This window comes from Otolemur garnettii, unplaced genomic scaffold (assembly GCF_000181295.1).
Source record: "Otolemur garnettii isolate 467f Iridium unplaced genomic scaffold, OtoGar3 scaffold00055, whole genome shotgun sequence".
In the NCBI taxonomy this organism is placed as follows: Eukaryota; Metazoa; Chordata; class Mammalia; order Primates; family Galagidae; genus Otolemur; species Otolemur garnettii.
Window position 1 is genome coordinate 7,947,694 of NW_003852450.1, and position 18,207 is coordinate 7,965,900.

Genomic DNA, 18,207 nt, shown 5'->3' on the forward strand with positions numbered 1-18,207 from the left:
GCACACATATTATACACATATATATATACCATTTCTTAGAGAAAGAAGTATTGACATTAGACTTAAGGCCCTTTAACTCAAGAAAGCCCTCCCTCAACCTCCCCAATCCCCATCTCCTGCCAATTCCCCCAAGGAAAAAACAAAAGAATTTAAAAGTATTTCAATCATCCCCAGTTTGCAGGTTTCTTCTCAGCTGCATTTGGACTTTTCTAAATACTGCACAGGATGGAGAAAATGACCCATCCAGCAAGGTCTGAGGTCTTCTCAACTGGGATATATCTTTCTGGAAAAAACAAGTGCTTAAGTTAGTATCTGCAGTGAGATGCTTCTACACCAGTAGGTACGGCCAATATTGCCACCTCCTCTCACTTGCTTCTGCCCTAAGGTGTGCTCTGGCTCGGAACACTGAACCCAGAGCTACACTTGACACATTTCTAAGTTGTTCCTGTTGATTCAGCAACCTGTTAGCATTGCCCCCCACCCCACTCCACTGTCCCCCGCCCAACCTGTTCAGCACTAAGCACTGAAACTGAGCTCATTAAGGATCTGCCAGATTGAATCTTTCTCAATTTTCTGTCTTCAAATCGTTCCAGCCCATCTGCCAGGAAGGAGTATATAAGGTCTTATTTAACATCTATCTGGACCAAAGTTACAGCCCTGTCTCTCCTCCAGGCCACTCCTCAGATGTTGGGGGCAGAGGTTTTGGCAAACAGCCTGGGCTAAGAAGTCCCCTTTGGCTCAGGAGGCCTTATCTTCATCCCAGGCTATTTGCAGATGGCTCCACACTGGGGAATCTTCTCTAGGGTTGATGTCTGGTGCAGGGGTTCTCAAACTTTTTAGGCAGGGGGCCAGTTCACTGTCCCTCAGACCATTGGAGGGCCGGACTGCGGGCCCTAGGACGAGTTGGCTGCTAAGCAGGACAGGCAGCGGTGGCAAAAACACCTGGCGGGCCGGATAAATGTCCTAGGTGGGCCGCAGGCAGTAGTTTGAGGATGCTGGGTTTGAGTATCTAGCTCTGGTTCTCAGCTGGCCTGCATCAGAAACACTTTAGATGCTTGTTTAAAAAACAAGGGCTACTAAATCAGAATTGCTATAGTTGGGGCCAGGAGTGTGCGAGCACCATGGGGGATGCCGGTGAACACTAAGGCTCACACGCCTTTGGCACAGGGTTGGTTCTGAGTTTTTAGTCCCTAGAATCACCACCTGGAAATAAGCTTGTCCATACTAGGCAGGTGCAGAGACTGGATCTTTTTTATCCTTTTTATCCTTATATCCTTTTTATCCTTTTATATCCCCTATAAAAAGGATAAAAAAGTGAACTATCGATGACTAAATCTAGAATGGCATATTTTATAACTTCAGTTATATATATACTGTATTACATGCTACAATCCTTGTGAATGGCACCACCTGTGTTGTGCACTGTGCAACCTACACATTTGTACCCAACAGTCCTACATAAACCCTCTGGCCCTTCTGACATTACCAGCATATTAAATATCCCTCATGTCCTGGGGTGGGACAGTCCATGACCCCAGCCAAGAAGTCTATACAGCTGCTTGTTTTGGCCACAGCCAAGCTGTCTGCCAGGCCAAAGGATGCATCTGTGTCCCTGGGGAGCACAGGCCCAGCCCCTCTGTCTGAGACTGGCTGCAGTTCCTGCAGTGCTTCTGGAGGCATCCTTTGCCCTGGGGGTGGAATGGTTCTCACCTGCAAGGTGAACTTGCTTGGAAAGCCTCTTCTTAGAATCTGGAGGTGAAATTCCTGAGGCTGTTGGCCCCGGCTAAGGTTCCCAGCATGTTCCTATCAAAACCTTGCTGCAAGGGAAGAAAAAGAAACAACCATGATACACAAACAGAGTGTGCTGTGGGACAAAACACTGCCCTTCCAGACCATCCTTGGCTCACATAGCCTCTGGACACAGGTATTCCCTGACTGCTATGTACACATGTCAGGGCTCAAACTGGTCTTATTCAATGTCAACCAAACATAATGCTGGTTTGGGAACAAGGAACATGTTTGGACTTTCACCTGCCAGTTCGAATTTCCCACTTGTATGTACAGAAACCTGAACCAAGGCAGGAGGATTTAGGCTACTCGTTAGAGAGTAGAGAGTAGAGAGTTAGGTTACTCGTTAGAGAGGCTGATAGCTGATCTTCCTTCCAACCATCTCTGACAAGAGCGCTTGGCAGGGCGGACATGCCCAGTGTTTCTCAAACACAGGAGCAGGCAGAAGGCGCTGGGTGTGAAGTGTTGTGCTAGGAGGCTCTGTTGACTTGTCTGTTCTCCAGCACCAGCTCCATCAGCCCCCGAGTGCCCACTGGGCAGAGACCAGGTCTTCTTCCTGTTACTTCCCCTAGCACACAGCAGGTGCTCCGTACATGTTTCGGAGTGAATGAGGACAGCAAATGCGAGAGCAGCGGCAGGCCAAGGTGCCTTTGAGAAGCAGGCTCTGGCACCAGTGCTGATCTCTGAGGGCCAAGCCAGCTGTTGCTGACCTGTGGGTACAGGAAGGAGATGGCACAGGGGATCCAAAACAGCAGCCAGTTCAAAGCCCCGTCCCTCCTATGTTTGGGCATGTATTACATGATGTCAGGTTTTTTCCCCTGCAGATCTGCTTGCTCGATCCTGTCGAGCTTGGCTGAATTTGGTGGAAAGAACCCAGGACTGAGAAGCGCTGCATCCTTGCCTTGCTCCTGCTCTGACTCAACTGAATTGAGACAAATTTCCGAGACCCCTAATCAGCAAAACAGAACAGACATACGCGTGTTCTGCCTCACCTGTGTTTCTGACAACCCAAAGAACAATGAATGTGAAGATACTTTGGGAACAGAAGCACAGACCTGGATGGTGCCAAGGCTGTTGTCCAGCACTGCTGGAGCAGGGGAGTAGGGACTGAATGGGGATGTCTGTTTCCAAAGGAGTGTATAGAAGGGAATTCCCACTGACAGCCATGTCAGTGGATTCTCTGTGTGGTCTCTGTTGGAATTTTGGGGTGAGTTAAACTTTTAGGCCACCATCAAACCAGCTCAAGGAAGGTCTCATGCAGGATTCTTCCCCTTTCTCCCTGCCTTTGGTCTATGTGGCAGGTGCCACTTGTCCAGCCCAGCCTCAATGTGGTGTTGTTAGAAAGGAGCACTGGCCATCACATGGGGAACAAGGGCTACTCTTGCCATAGCCTTCAGATTTCTCCAACCATCTGTGACCACAGTGGTTTCACGCACTTCCCCATGGCCTCCCAGCTGTGCTGGAGAAAAACTGCTTCCTTCTGCCCTGGGGCTGCTGTGTCGTTCCCCAGCCTTCCCCATCCTCCAGGCCCTTCCTCCTCCCCTCCTCTGCCCATCTGCCTGCTCTCTCTCCAGCATGACAGAGATACTTGGATCCCCTCTATCTTTAAGTTGGTCTCTCTTGTCCCCTAACTTTCTGAGCCAAACTTCAGTGAGTGAGGTCTCCTCTCAGCACCCCCATCACCTTGCCCCTGTGATGGGCCCCACAGAGCTCCCCTTGCTTTGCCAGCAGCACCTCCTGAGGTCTCCAGAGACTTTCCAAGCACCAGATTCAGGGCCTTTCTGGTGTCCATCCTTCTGGGAAGTGCTGCCCGCCCTTAGAGCTTTTTCTTCCCTTCATGTCCGCAGCCCCTCCCCGGTACCTTGCACAGTCCCTCTGGTTGCCCTAGCCCTTCTCCCTTCTCAGCCCCCAGGTGAGGGTCTTCATGCTTTTGCTGTTGTCCTTTAAGATTTTTCCACAGATACATGCCCCATAGTGGTCCTGCATGTTCTCATGGCTCCACTCTATACAGCAGCGTTGGCCTCTGCCAGGGTCCCACACCACATCCTGCTTGGACTCCCACCAAGTCTTCCAGATCCATCTTTCCCAATCAGGACCCTACTTACTCCTACTTCAAAAGCCTTCTTGACCTCTTCCCGACTGATCTGTTCCTGTTAATGTAACCCTGTTGTCTGTAAGCTAAGAGCTCGAGCATCATCAGTCCTATTCTGTTTCTGCTGCCTCCTGTCTTTATTTCCAGCCTTGTTGCTGCCTACACCTCGGCCCAAAGAATGGCTGCTGCAGGATGGGAAAGTCAGCGTGGAGGTGTTATGTCATAAAGTAAGGCATTGTCCTGCATGGGGCTTTGTGCCTGCTGAAGTGGGGAGGTGCTGAGGACAGCGAGAGCCACAGCGCACCCTGGCCAAGCACAGCAGGCTCCAGCTCTCTCAGCCCACTCTGCCTTGCTCACAGTTGTGGAATTAGTCTTTCTAGTGCTGCTTTGATCATGAGACCCTCTACTCAAAAGCCTGGATGGCTCTCTAGTGTCAAAGGCACAAGTCCAAGGCCTTTAGTTGGAAATTAAGGTTTTATAATCTAGCCCAAACCTGCCTTTCTGGACAGAGCACCCATCATACCCCCACATGGCTCACATGTCTTTTGTCCACCCTGCTTTTCAGCTTACTCATAAAAGATCCGAGCCCTGGACTCTCACACATTTCCTCGATTTCCTCCATCCTCCACACACTCAGCACCCCTCAGATGCCTCAGAGCCCAGAGATTTGGTCAGAGCAATTATCACCTTCATTTTCATGGAAGTGCTGTTCTGTGTCTTGTGCAAGGCCCACCCAAGTGGGTGGGGCAGACCAGCTCGCCTCTGCCTTTTTGATCTACTTTGACTTCATTGCCAGGAAGTCAAAGGAAGAGCCTTTGCCAGGCAGGAATAACCTCAGAAGGGGTCGATGATGTGGGCTCTTACCTGTCTGAGGACACTCTGCAGCTCCTTGATGGACCACATATCAGACAGAAGAAGTCGGGCAGCTTCTGCAGCCTTGGGTGAGGCACTGGATGGTGGGATGAGCATGTGTGAGATGAGATTCTGGGAGCCATGAGAAGGAACACCATCCCTCCCACCCTTGCCTCCAGGTCTCCTAGGAGCAAGGAGCCTAAGTGGGGTGTGCTGAGCCCTGATCACTCTGCACAATGGGCACAACCCCACCCCCTGCCCATCTAGGGGCATCCCAGGACTCTCCATGGGGGCCATGAGTGTGGTGCCCCCCCGCCACTAAGCCGCAGCCCGTGTCCTGGGGAGGAAGGGCCTCATAGGGCAGGTAAAGTGCCTACATAATTGGGTCTGCTGCCTCACGCTCCTGCGGCCCCTCCGAAGACAGTGTCCCCCTACATCCCCCAGGTGCTAAGTGTGCCGCCTCTGTTCCCTCTCAGTAGCATGAGGCCTGGATGCTGGGCCCTCAGCTCTGCCTGCTCTCAGCTTCTCGAACTTCTCCATTCAGCCCTCCCCCCCATCCATGGCTCCCCCACTGCATTGGGTAAAGGACCACAGGCAGAGCTGGAGGGGCGGGGCTGTGATGAACCCGAACGGTGGGTACCGCCCTTGCCACACCCACCTACTGGGTCCCGCCCAGCCCCACCCACCTGTTGCGGCACAGATTGATGACGTTGTTGAGCATGCTGCTGGAGAAGTACTGCTTGGCCATTTGTGGCTGTGAGGCCATCAGGTTCCTCACGGTGTAGCAGGCAGAGGACAGGATGTCTTCAGAGTTGCTGGTGTTGCCACTGTGGCTGGTGAGGAGTCTAGTCACTTCTGGGAACACCTGGTTCCCTGGGACAGGAAGGAGTGGGGGCACAGGGTCAGGAGGGCCAAGGGAAGGAGGGGTTCCCTCATGGGCCGCAATCTTGGACTGCCTCCTGCCAGGCTCTAAGCAAGATGGCCACTCATGGCTCTGTTCTAGCTCCGGCTCAGGACTCAGTGACCTAAACGGGACTTCTGCAGGCCTGCTCCCATCTCTCAGGGGACTGGCTCCTTTCTATCTCCACTCCTCTCTTTGGCCCACTTTCCTCCTAGAATGCTAGCCCTAGGGAATGGTTAAGAAGGTGACCTTCCAGCAGGCTCTGGAAAGTGAGGGGCCTGCTATGTCCTATGTGGAAGGGGAAGAGAGATAGGTGGTCTTACCCATCACTCTGTGCAGCACAGGGTGGCGGGACATGTTGCTCAGGAGGGAGGCCCCGGACCGCACCACATCAGAGTTGCCGGATTGCAGGAGGCGGGCGATTTGTGGCAAGCCCTTTTCCTTCAGCCCAATCAACTGGCTCATGCCACTGGACATCTAAGAAAAAAGAACCCGGTAAGGAGCTGGGCTGTGACTTCCCAGGTACCACGGCAGGCAGAAAAGGGCCAGTAATTTAAAGGTAGCCTTACTAAATAAGCTATTTAACAGAGGAAATACATTATCTAACAGAAAGTAAAAGAAACTCACAACACATAATTGCCCCTTTGAAAAGAAAGACTCACAGCACAACTGCCCTTTGTTTTGTTTGAGTAAACACCTGGGACTCCACTCATCTTCAAGCCATTATCTCTTAAGAGTTCCTTTTCCCAGTCTTGAAGAGCCCTAAAAGCCATCAGCAGCAGTTTCACAGATGTTCTGCTCTCAGTTGGCTGCAATCACTTTTTTCTTTCTCTTTGCCCTCTAATAAAAACCCCAAGCCTCTTATTCCAGTACTGATACTTCTCTTCTGTCATGGCCTTCCCAACTTTGGGAAGTAAATTTTCTGTTGTTGAAACTGTTCTGCTCTTGGTGTGAGAAATCTTTCTCCACCCACACCATGAGCTCCCTGTGAGTCTCTACCTTGACAGGGATCCCAAAGAAATCCCAGAGCCTTTTATCTTCCACATTGGAAGCACTCACAGATACACTAGAATTTGCTCACATAGGACAACTATACAACACCCAGGCTGCCACCTCCTCTTTCCTGACCCCAATCCTCACCCCCAGATGAGTCTGCAGCCTAGAAAGGGGTGAGAATGAAATCCCATTTCTCTCACTTGTGGTCAGAGTCACAGACTAAAGAAAAAATCTGATGCCACTCCTCACCCCGTTGTCTTGGCTCACATTCCCAGCACTATCTGCTCACATGCAACCATGTGGTCAAGGATATCTGTCAATTAAAGAAGCACTGGCCATCTTCTCCTAGCTTCCCTACCTGTAGAATCCAAGACAATACATACTTGTTGAGGGCTTGCCTGAGACAAAGATAGATAAAGGGGGGTGTGTGTGTCTGTGTTCCAGGGAAATATAACCAGGGCCCCGTGGAGGCAGCCCAGCTCCTTAGGCTTCTAAGCATCAACACCATCCTGGATATAACCTGGTCTAGGCCAGTTTGGGGTTCTCAGAGCCCCCCCTTCACAGTCAGGGAAGATCTTCTCTATCCTCAGTTCACCCTGTCCCACTGTTGTACAGTTTCCTCTTGTGAAGCTGAGGGACAGCTGGCTGCCTGACCCATCTAAACTTGTCTTCATTGCAAACAGGCTCTCTCTAGCTCTGCCCCATATTATTGTGCTCCCCCTAGTTACACACATTTGGACTCAAAATCTAAACTAATTCTGTTACATCTTCCTTTGGACCTGCCCAGGCTCCAAACCCTCTTTTTTCACCCATACGTTCAGCAAATGGAAGGCTCCTCTAGCAACAAACACTCCATCTCTGTTTCCCCTTCTTAGCAGAGCCTAGGAGGACAGTCAGGAGTGGGAGGAGCAGAAGATAGAAAGCCTAGGTGAGGCATTGAGATAGAAACCATGTGGCCAAAAGGATAGTGTGGGCACAGACAAAAGTCCAACAGGAGTGGGTCTGCCCACTCCATACCACTGAGAGCTCCCAGAGGGCAAGGGCATTTCAACCCTCATCTCTTCCCCGAGCCCAGCCCAACACCTAAGTGTATACCAGGTGCACTGCTAATGTTTGCAGAGTGGAGCTCTGAAGCCCTAATGTATTTGACTCAGCCAGGAGACAGGCTGGAGGGAAAAGGCAGAGAACAGAGGCTGGGCTACAGCTGGAGGCCAGGGGAGCTGCAAGAGGACGGTTGTGGCCCCTGCTCACCAGTCCCTTGCTGGCTGTTAGGTTCTGCAGGGCACCCGCGCAGGCCTCCAGGGTGGCGTCCTTCTTGCTCTTGCCCATGAGATTCAGGTAGGTGCGGATGGCATCTGAGTGGTACAACCAGCTGCTGCCCTTGGGGTTGGTCTCTTCCTCCGGAAGGGGGCAGTCATAGTTATTGTTCTGAGGACAAAGAGCAGATCAGTGGGGAGCCCAGTGAGGGATCACAACCCAAGCATTCTGACCCTGTCCCCTTAAACCTCAGGGTTGTGATTCTGGATGGGAGAGATTGAGGAAATGCCTACTGAAGAAGGGGGCCTACAGACAGACCTGCCACGGCCCTTGCCTCTGTGCACTTTAGCAGCTCTATGGGACAAGGGAACTGGCCATGGTCACCGACTGTGGCTTACCGCCAGACTGCTCCCAGGATCTCAGGCCATCTGCTCCAGGACAGCCTCGGCCCAAACCTACCAGCTGTGTGAGCCTGCTTTGGGGCCTCACATGATGCTTCTACCCTTCCCAGCATCAGAACATGGGTTTGCCCTGCTCTAGGGTAGCCTGGGGCCTGGGATACACAGTTGGGCCCAGCAGAGGAGGCCTGATCATCCATCCACAGCACCTTCTGCGTCTAGGGAGACCTGGGAGGGCTCAGTAGATGGTGGGAACCAAGGTGAGAGAGGGGTCAGAGTTCTGGTTATCCCTAGGTGCTCGGGAGTAAGGGCAAAGGGAGAAACTTGATATTGTACAGTGAAAGAGACACTTGCAAATACAAGGCTGGAGCTTTTGACCTCTAGGGTGGTCTGGGCTCCTATAGCCCTAAGGACACAGCTCCTCTCTGCACACAAGATGGAAGCCAGCCCTCTACCCAGCCCCCAGAGTGCAGCATGAGCCCAAGGCAGGGCTGTGGCATGGGGCTGTCCTCAAGGGCTTCCTTTAGGCTTCAGGAGAACCAAGAAGATAAGGTGGCTGAGACTGCGGGACATGGTGGGGGGTGCCTGGCATGGCTCTGGGCCTGTGCCTGGTGCTCACCATCATCTTGTCACTCTTGTTGCTGAAGCAGCCAGTAGAAGACTTCTCTGTGTAGGTGTTACGGGCATTATACTCCAGCTGGCGGTAGCGGGTGGGCACCTCAGCATCCAGACGGTAGGAGAGGTTGTGCAGGATACACATGCAGTTCTCCACGGACTGGGGGCCAAGCAGAAAGAAGCATGGTGCCTGAGCCTCTCCCCAGCCCCGCGGGCTCCTGGGCTCACCTCCTACCCACACTAATAAGAGAGCATTGGGCACCTTGGCTGCATCAGGGAGGTGGGCACAGGCACCCACCACACTCTTCATCTGGAAAGATCTCCCAGGGACACTCTGGGATCTGGATCTGAACCTATCGTTCCCTGGCTGTGTGACCATTAGCAGCTTGCTTCACTTCTCTGGACTAGTTTCCTCAGCTGTAAATTAGGGATAAAACTTCCTACTCCACTGGGCTATTGGCAAGATGATACATGGAAAGTACCCACCATGAGCCTAACACACAGCAGGACACCACAGACTGTGGCTACTGCTATGAACGGTGCACCAGCGACAGACTGGGATGTGGAAGAATGTGCCTTCCCTCCTGGGATAAGCTCCTTCAGAAGCCCTGATGCCTTTAGGTTCCAAAGCCATCTAGCCCCACTGCCCCTACCATTCCTTCTTTCCACAGCCAGTCCTCAGCCCTCAATATCACAGGTGCTAAGTCTGCACATACTGCCAGGCCAGGAGCCCAGGATTCCCTGATGGCAGCTGGGCCCAGACCATCGTCATTTCCCCTTGGGGGAACCTCCCAGGCTAAGTTTTGGGGTAGCAGATTTATCTTCCTAATGACGTTCAGCCCCTTCTGGGGTTTGAGGGACGCTGGCTTCCAGTTTTGGGGTTACACTGGTGCAGGGAATGTTGCACCCAAAGCAGAAAATCACTTTGCCCACTGGAACCAGGCTGAGACTAAGTGACAACACTCTCCTCTAAGGAGGCCCTGTTGTCACCTCCAGTGGAAGAAATGGGAAATAAAATCCCTCCTTGTGGGAACAGTGCTGAGGACCCAGATCTGGGGGTTGCTATACCCTGTCATCGCCCAAGTCACTGTCCTGATCTGGTAGAGAAATCTCAGCCTTCAGTTTATCTGCCCGCCATGATTTTTCCTTTCTGTTTATGCTGGTATGTCAAAAATCCAGGGAGGGCAGGAGGGTAGCTCTGCCAATGGGTTTTTGGAGGCACTAGAAGAAGATAGTAGTGGCAGAAGGAGCCCTGGGCACACCACAGTGGATTCCTCAGGGCTGCAGTCAAGGCTCAGCACCACCAATGACACACAGCCAGCAAATACACATTGGGAGCTTGCTCTGTGCCAGGCCCTTTTCTTTGTGTTTTGCTTATTAATTGATGGATTCTTCAAGCAACACACAAATGAGGTTCACATGATTATGACCCTTGCCATTAGAATTAATAGTGAACTGAGGAACAGAGAGATTAAGGAGGCAGCTGTGTCGCTCACCATCTAAGTGAGGGAGTGAGGACACATGTGCTGCCCCCATGCCTGCCCCGTAGCCCTGGCCCTACCCTGCATTCCCAGACTCTATACTACTGCTTGTCACTGGGCCAGGCTTCAAAGGCACCCAGAAGGTGCAACACTGACTCTTGGGGTCTGGGAGAGAAAAATGCCACAAGGAGTCTAAAGAGCTGCCCTCATTGATTGGAGGCCTTGGGCTTCGGTGCTCTGGATAAAAAGGATAGGGACTAGGGCTGGGTGTCGGGGGCACCCTGGTGGCAGGGGGTGCACTCTCACCTTGTCGTCACAGCGGCTGGCTGCCACACAATTCTGGACATAGGCCATGAGCGAGTCAATGAGCCCTGAGTAGTTGCGCATGGTGTGGCGGCCCGCATCAGCCGAGCTCAGGTTCCTGGGGGAGAGAACAGAGAGGGTGGCAGGTGCAGAGAAGGGGGAAGGGAGAAGAGGGCAGGTGGGGACAAGGGATGTGGTGAGAGTTAGTCAGGGAGTGAACAGGCAGAGGGGGAGGACAGGTAGAGGTTGGAGGTTGTGGTAGGGGGAGGAAGGACAATAGGAAAGAAAGGAAAGGAAGGAGGAAGAAGGAGGGAAAAAAAAATCATTGAATCCATTCTCCCTGGCCCTAGCTAAGGCTGAAACAAGGTCTCATTTAAGCTCAGTTCTCGCTCCTCTTTCTGGCCATGTGCTCCCTAGCTCCATAACATTTATGACTGTTACTGGCTCCATACGTCAATGGCTTCTCTGCAGCTGACAGCTCAGGGCTCACATCCTGCCACTAGCAGCCATGTGTGGAAAAGGAACCAGAAGCTCCTGCCTGCTCAGACTCCTTCTGGGGAGCAGAAAGAAGCTCTGGGGGTACTGCATTGGGAATGGAGCAGAGGGTGGCTCAGTTGGGGACCAGACACTCCCTCCCCATGCAAGCTGCCCCGTAGCAGGCTCATTCCTAAGCATATGGCCTGATGGAAGTGGGGTGTGGCTACTGCCTTAATTACACTGGCTTTCCATCTCCCCAGCCTCCCTGCTCATTGGAGGCTGCTGCTGGAGGCCAGCAGGGAGCTGAGACACAGAGGAACAAGCCGACTTCACCCAAACTCTGGGGGTTCTCAGGAGCTGGGGGAGACCTGGTGTGCTCCAAGGACCATACCAGAGCCCTACCCCAGGTCCCCACCAGCTTGTAAACCTCTGTTCCCAGAACAAGCACACTCACCAGCCCCACAGGGGCTCTGCCACACCCTGGTGTGGAACTCAGGAAACTTGGGCAAAGCGGTGCCATCTTCATGCCAATGAATATGGCAAACGGTTTTAGTACCACAGCCGGGAAGTGACTCATTAACAGCCAATCAGTAGACTTTTGTCTAAAAGAGTGCTCTTCAAGATAGCACAAGAAATGCATTTTTTTCAGGGGGTGGAGGTCAGGAAAATGGTCGAACCCGTTTGGATATTGAGATCCAGGCATTTCCACTCTTAGATCCCTGGCAGATTTAGGGAAGTTCAGAACGCCTGGGCCTCATGCCTTGGAACCTGCTCCTGGGAGCACGTGCTGGGCTCACTGTTACCTTCCTGGCTAAATATTGGCTGAGACAGGGTTTCCTGGGGAAGGGCCCAGGGCTGGGGCAAAAAGATGCCTTGTGTCCTCTTCTCTCACCTCAAGCAGCCTGTGGCATTAAAGAAGACCTCAGGGTCCACCACTTCCCGGGACATGTTGCTATTGCCATCGCACCAGCCAGAGAAGGGAATGATGACACGGTCCACCAGAACAGGCAGGGCATCGGCAATAAGCTCCTCCTTCAGCTCGTCGGAGGAAGACAGGTTCCAGAGTAGCCCTGGGGGTCAGAGACAATCAACCCAATGTGTGGCAGGCTCAGGAAGCCCCAGGGACCAATATACCAGCCTCAGCCCAGGCTTTAGCAAATAGGCCCTATTGAAACATCAACTTCCAAGTAGCCCTGGTCTATCGATCCTATTGCTTGCTTCATGAGCTCACTTCTCAATATTTTAATGAGACTGCAGGTTCTTTGGGGACAGAGAGCATCTCAGTTTGGAACTATTAAGTTCCAAATTATGCATATGGAAAGTTACCAAAAAAAATCATTTGATCAGTGGGTTTTTAACATAAATTTCAGAGCTCAGAATCTTCTGATGTTCTCTGTTTTCCATCTGAAAGCCATTCTGGAAATACCTATCAACTGTTACTCTGTACATGGCCTCATCCTCCCGGTCCAATTTGAGGTCTTCCTGGTGACATGAATTTCTTGCACCTCCCACCTTGAGTGCTTAGCATATTTTTTAAACGCAGGGTAGATAAATAAGAACTATTAACCTCTTCCACATCAGTCTTCCTCACTCCCCATCCCATGCAAATCCCACAGCCTGCTGAAGATGGTTCCTGCCTGGACACTAGCCTTCCTCCACTTACCCTCTAACTCCAGAAAGACCATGACCTCTTGTGTGTATGCACATCATGCAGGGTCACCATCTGGACACCACTAAGCAAGCCAAGGCCAGTGCCTCCAGGATATTAGCCCTGGGGCCAAATCTGCACAGCAGTGCCTTGGCCTAGCTTGGGTGACCAGCTTGCCCCCTGGCTTGGGACATCAGCCAACAGCGTTGCACAATTCCCCACCCTCCTGACTCTCCACGGCTGGGGTGTCCTACCGGTCAGTTGCTTCTGGATCTCGGTGTTCCCAGTTCTCCTCAGGAGGTTAACGGTCTCTCGGATCCCATTCTGCCTCCGGGTTTCCAACTTGTTGGTGGGGCTCCTGAAGACCAGGTTGCGCAGGGCCCCGGCTGCTGCCTGCTGGACGTTCTGGTTGGGGCTGCGGAGGAGGTCCACCAGTTTGCAGATGCCTCCCAACTGATAGACCTGCCAGGAGAGAGAGGCCACGGTGCCTGGTCAGGGGAGATGAGTCTGACCTAATAATCCTCTACCCAAAGTGGATTTTTCTCAGACCAAAGGAAAAAAAAATCTGCTTTCAGTTCAGAAACATCCACATCAACCCAAATAAATAGTGTGAAGTAATGGTAACTGACCCAGGCTGGAACCAAAAGACCTGGATTCAGATCCCGGCTTGCCCACATCCCTGCTGGGAGGCCCTCCTCTTCCCCAATCCCTATTTTCTTCCTTTGGAGTATGGTGGTGAGGATCAGAAGAGACAAAGGGATATAAATATGCTTTAAAATCCTTAAGCAGAACACAGACATAAAGGAGACTCTCCTACGGAAACCCTTTCTCCTACAATAGAAACTTTGAAGCAGACTAATCCTGGGCTCTAGAAGACCCATGTATGGAACATCCTTAGGTCAAACTGCAGAGTCCTGTAAGAGCCTTCCTGCCAGCAAAGCTTGGGAGGCATGAATAAGCCCTATTTTCCACCATAAGATGCCTAGAGAGAAGGGGATAGGAAGGTGGGAATTGACAGGGGCATGGTCATGTTCTTTAGTGGAATTTGAGAAGGGATTTCCATTGAATCCATGGCTGGTGCTGAAGTGTCTCTCCCGTGGCTAATGGAGAAAATGCACCTGTCTAATGTCCATTCAACCAGAGGGCTTTGCTTGCAGAAGGTTAAGATGCACCCACCCCTGCCCTCCAGCAATGCAAGGCTGCAGCTGGGTAGGGTGAGAAGGAGCCAACTGCAAATGCCTGCACCCGTCTCTAGATACAGGGTCAGGCCCTGCACAGGACTACTGGGGAGAAAGGTGTGCAGCCGGTTACCTGTTGCTTGGCAGATTCATCCTGGAAGCAGGTGTGCTGGATGTAATAGGCCCCAATGGCCTGGTACTTCTCATCCTGGGAGCTCAGGTACTGCACAGCCTTGGGGATGGTCAGCCCACTGCACTCAATGTCCTCACTGCAGATCCTGCGAGGAATGGGGAGTTGGGGTAGGTTACAGGGTGGTCATTGGGCATGGAATTCCTTTTTTCACCCCTAAGCTGCCATAGCCTCGTCTGCCCTCCAGAGAGTTAGAACATGGCAGGTCCACACTCAGGTGGAGAACACTCTGAGAACCACTTCTTCAGAGGAGGCAAACCCATGCCCCCTGGATTTCCCCCTGAGAATACTGACTCTGCGAGGCCTGGTTGTGATGGGTGTCCAGGCAGACAGGTTATTTCTGCACTGAGGAAAGACTCCACCCTTTACCCTTCAGGGAAGCTCCCCACCCCCAGGGAAAGACATGAAAATGAAAGACCATGGCTTGAGCGCACCATCAGGAAAATGAAAGACCATGGCTGTGAAAAGCTCATCCATCCCTAAGTGCAGCTTCTTACGTAAAATCCTTACATCCACCCCATCCTCCCATATTCATGGCTCCCATGTTCCTACTAATCATGATCACTCTTGTGCCCAACTGGCAGCAAGAGACCCCTATAACTGACTCTCTTTCCCAATTCCCCTCTTCAACACTTTATACCTTTTCCCCAGATAAGCGGTCCTATAATTCTGTTCACTGTGTTGTTCCCCAGTTCAGAAACCCTCAGTGTCTTCTCCATACTGCAGGTTCAGGTTCAAACTGCTTAGACTGATATCCAAGAGCATGTGCTAGATTGAACCATAGGAAACAGCTGGTGGCCTTTTTTGAGCCACAAAACTAGAAATTTCCTATGCTTTAACTTAATCCTCTGGCTCCACGATGTCCTCTTACACATTCTGAGACCCTTCACAGGGCCGTTCCCCTCACTGTACCTTGACCTGGTCTCAGGCACCTGAGGGCACATCACCGGCCCTGCCAAAGCCCTGCTTCTGCAGAGCCTTCCCAGGGGTCCTCTCCAGCTCCTGTGATGTTGAGCCACAGGTTGGTGACTGACTGTGTCTGGTTCCCAACAGAGGTAGAGAGTTGCCTGAGGGCAATGGGGAAAACTTTTCGATGGCACCCAGCTCTGCTCCACTCAAAATCCTTTGGTATTTATCCAGTGAGACTTCTCCTTATAGATCTGCAATTTGCCATACCAGCTACTCAATGAATATTTACTGTTTTAGGTATGACAACTCAACTTTATTTCTAGACAAGAACTCTGGCACTGGGCTAGAAATACCCCTGCCCTGTATTGAGAGAATGTCATCCTGTCCCTGTTACTCAAATGTCATCCTGGGGGATGATCTAAATGGCCTGTTACTCATCATCTCACCTAGACCCCTCACTCAGGGCCTCTGGTTGGGGCAGTAAGCCAGCACACGCTGCCCTGATCAGTCTCCAAAGGAAAGAAGTTTTTTAGTCCCTTTCTAGTCATCCCAGTTATACCTACAGTAATTAGGAGAGGTCTAGCTCTCTAATAGGGTTCTGCTTATTTTTTGAATAATGTGGTACCAACAGGGAGAAGCACAGGATGTAGAAGCAGCTGTGTGGCCTTAGACAGGCTGCTTAACATCTCCGGGCCTTGTTGCCTCCTCAGGAGTACTGGCACCTGCCTGGAAGGGGTCGTGAGGATTACAGATGAAGAGTGCACTGTTGCTGGGTTCTATGAAGAGTGGTTAATCGTGCAGCTCCAGGACGGCTCTGGGCTGTCCCCCCCGGCTGTGTCCCCGCACTTACCACAGAGCGTGGCAGGGAGCAGATGCTCAGTAAATGTTTGCCAGAGAAATGATTAACAGTGGTCATTAGGTGGTGATAAAGGACAGTGCGAAGGTTCATGGTGCTCTGAATGGCAGGTGCCACGCCACTCATGACTCTGGATGCCTAGGGCTCCTTACCAGACACCTCATCGGTTTCCTTTTCCTTTCTTTACACTGGGCAGTGGCCTTTCAACATCTCTGTGTAGGAGCTGTACTCTGTTCCTTAGCAGTAAATCTCATGCCTCTGGTTTCACGTCTCTTTGTCCTATTCGTTCTTTGGCATCACCTGTCTTATATAACCTATCACCCATTCTGTTCCTGTTGCCTACACTAAGCACTTTCCTTTGCTCTTTCAGAACACAGGTGAATATTTACATGCCTAAGATCATAGGTTCTCAAACTCTAGTGTGAGCTTGTGAGCTTGCGAAAACACACAGTGCCAGGCCCCTCTCCTAGTGGCTCTGAGTGGGGCCCAAGAATGAGGATTTTTAACAAATTCCCAGGTGATGCTGATGTTGCTTGTCACAGGGACACATTTGGGAACCACTGGCCCAGCCATCCTCCTCTAATTCACCTGCCTCTGTCCATAACCTATGGCCTTTGAAACCTACTTACTGGGTTCCATCTTCCCTTCACCCTGAGAACTTCCTCTCCACAGAGGCTGTGTCATCCTGGGAGTACAGCCAGCTAACAACCCCTACCCAGCCACTTGCCCAGCCTAGAAGTACTCACTTGGAACTGGCCCTGGAGTGGCTAAAGGACAGGTCCTTGTTGCAGGAGATGGGCGGCACATACACTGGGTCCTGCTTGGAGGCGCAGGAGGGTGGGCGCACAGGGCACTTCTTGACCGCCTTCTGACCACTGCAGGTACTATAGAAGCTATAGCGGTTCTGGGTGGTCTTGTGGCCTTTGCTGGCCAGTGTGCCCTTGCGCAGAGTGCCCCTTGGGTCGCAGTAGAGGTCTGGCTCACTGCGGCTCGCCTTGATTTTCTGCATGAAGCAGATGTCGCTGCCCGCTCCGGTGGTGTTACAGCTGCCCCGGGGGTAGTGGCGGCTCCAGTTCTCCATCTGGCTGTAGGAGCTGAAGCGTCTGTTGTCAGGTTCCCGCTTGAGGGTCCCATTGTAGATCTGGTCAGGGAAAGGGAGAAAGGCTCAGTCAATGGTCCTGAGTGGGGATCCTGGCTCCAGCTGGTCTTCAGATACAGCCCCCAAGAAGTCCCCATAATAATGCTCATAGAATCCCAGAATGTCTGGAGTGGAAGGAACCTTAGTCAGCATCTGACATATTACTTTTCAAACTGTAAGCTGTGACCCATCATGGGTTGTGAAAGCAATTTAGTGACTACGACGATCATTTTATAATAAAATAATAAATCCTGGAATATAAAACAACAGAGGGCAAAGCAGGTAGGAAAGACACGTATTGTTTCTTGAAACAAGTAGGGGTACTAGACTGCAATGAAGAATGGATTTCTTACTGTGGGCCGCAATCTAAAAAGTCCACCAGCCACTGATCTGGTCTCACACAGGCACAGTCTGGGGAGGTGGAGGCCCAGAGAGAAGAGTCTTCCAATAGTTACTTAAGGAGGAGAGGGTGAAACCTAGACCTAAGCCCGCATGTGCCCTTGCCCCAACACCCTGTGCCATTCCCAGATACCAGCCGTTCTGATATAGCCAGCTTGTAGGAACTTCTGTCCTGGGCAGGACTGTTTCCTACTGTTATTTTCTGCTAAATGCTTCACCTTGCCTCCCCTCTGCCAGGGTGAGAAGCAAATGGCAACAGGTCATCTAGGAAAAAACTCTCATAGGCTGAAGAGGGATGGTAGTCCTGCTCGTAGGGATTGTCAGCTAGGGTCTTGCTGGTTGCATGAAAACAGGGCCCCCTCCAGCACTGGGTTGTCAGGCTGGGGAGAGGCTCAGTCCAACAGGAAAACATACAACCGGCAATGGGGTGCCCCCAGGGCTCTGCATGAGCCCAGCTGGGAAGTCAGCTCCCTAAGAGGAGCCAGCAAGGCTGTAGACTCTGTGGGAATTAGCTTTGGGACAGAACTATCTGAGGAGGACTTTCCCAGGAGCTCACAAGCTGGTGGGTCTGGCCTGCTGGGACTTGTTCTCAGACTACAGGATCAACATTGCGCCTGATAAAATGTCTCCACACAGGTGCTGACTTGGGACTCACCTTTGCTGAGTTGGGGCCAAATCCAGCAGCCTGGAACCTGCCCACCACTCCCTGTGAGTGTGTGTGTGTGTGTG

General features: G+C 51.9%; 1 protein-coding gene across 1 annotated transcript in view; it reads right to left on the minus strand.

Annotated features, from left to right (window-relative positions):
- Nucleotide 1: 1 nt before the first annotated feature.
- Nucleotides 2–18,207, minus strand: part of PKP1 (plakophilin 1) — a 46,233-nt gene continuing 28,027 nt past the window's right edge. The window contains exons 3-14 of the mRNA XM_003792292.2: nt 16,688–17,082; nt 14,120–14,264; nt 13,063–13,270; nt 12,053–12,230; nt 10,687–10,801; nt 8,904–9,059; nt 7,881–8,057; nt 5,957–6,110; nt 5,419–5,605; nt 4,745–4,829; nt 1,711–1,817; nt 2–283 (exon numbers count right to left, since the gene is read on the minus strand). Of these exons, the coding sequence (XP_003792340.1) occupies nt 1,743–1,817; nt 4,745–4,829; nt 5,419–5,605; nt 5,957–6,110; nt 7,881–8,057; nt 8,904–9,059; nt 10,687–10,801; nt 12,053–12,230; nt 13,063–13,270; nt 14,120–14,264; nt 16,688–17,082 (1,875 nt within the window). The 3' untranslated portion in view covers nt 2–283; nt 1,711–1,742. The remainder of the gene's footprint in view (nt 284–1,710; nt 1,818–4,744; nt 4,830–5,418; nt 5,606–5,956; nt 6,111–7,880; nt 8,058–8,903; nt 9,060–10,686; nt 10,802–12,052; nt 12,231–13,062; nt 13,271–14,119; nt 14,265–16,687; nt 17,083–18,207) is intronic.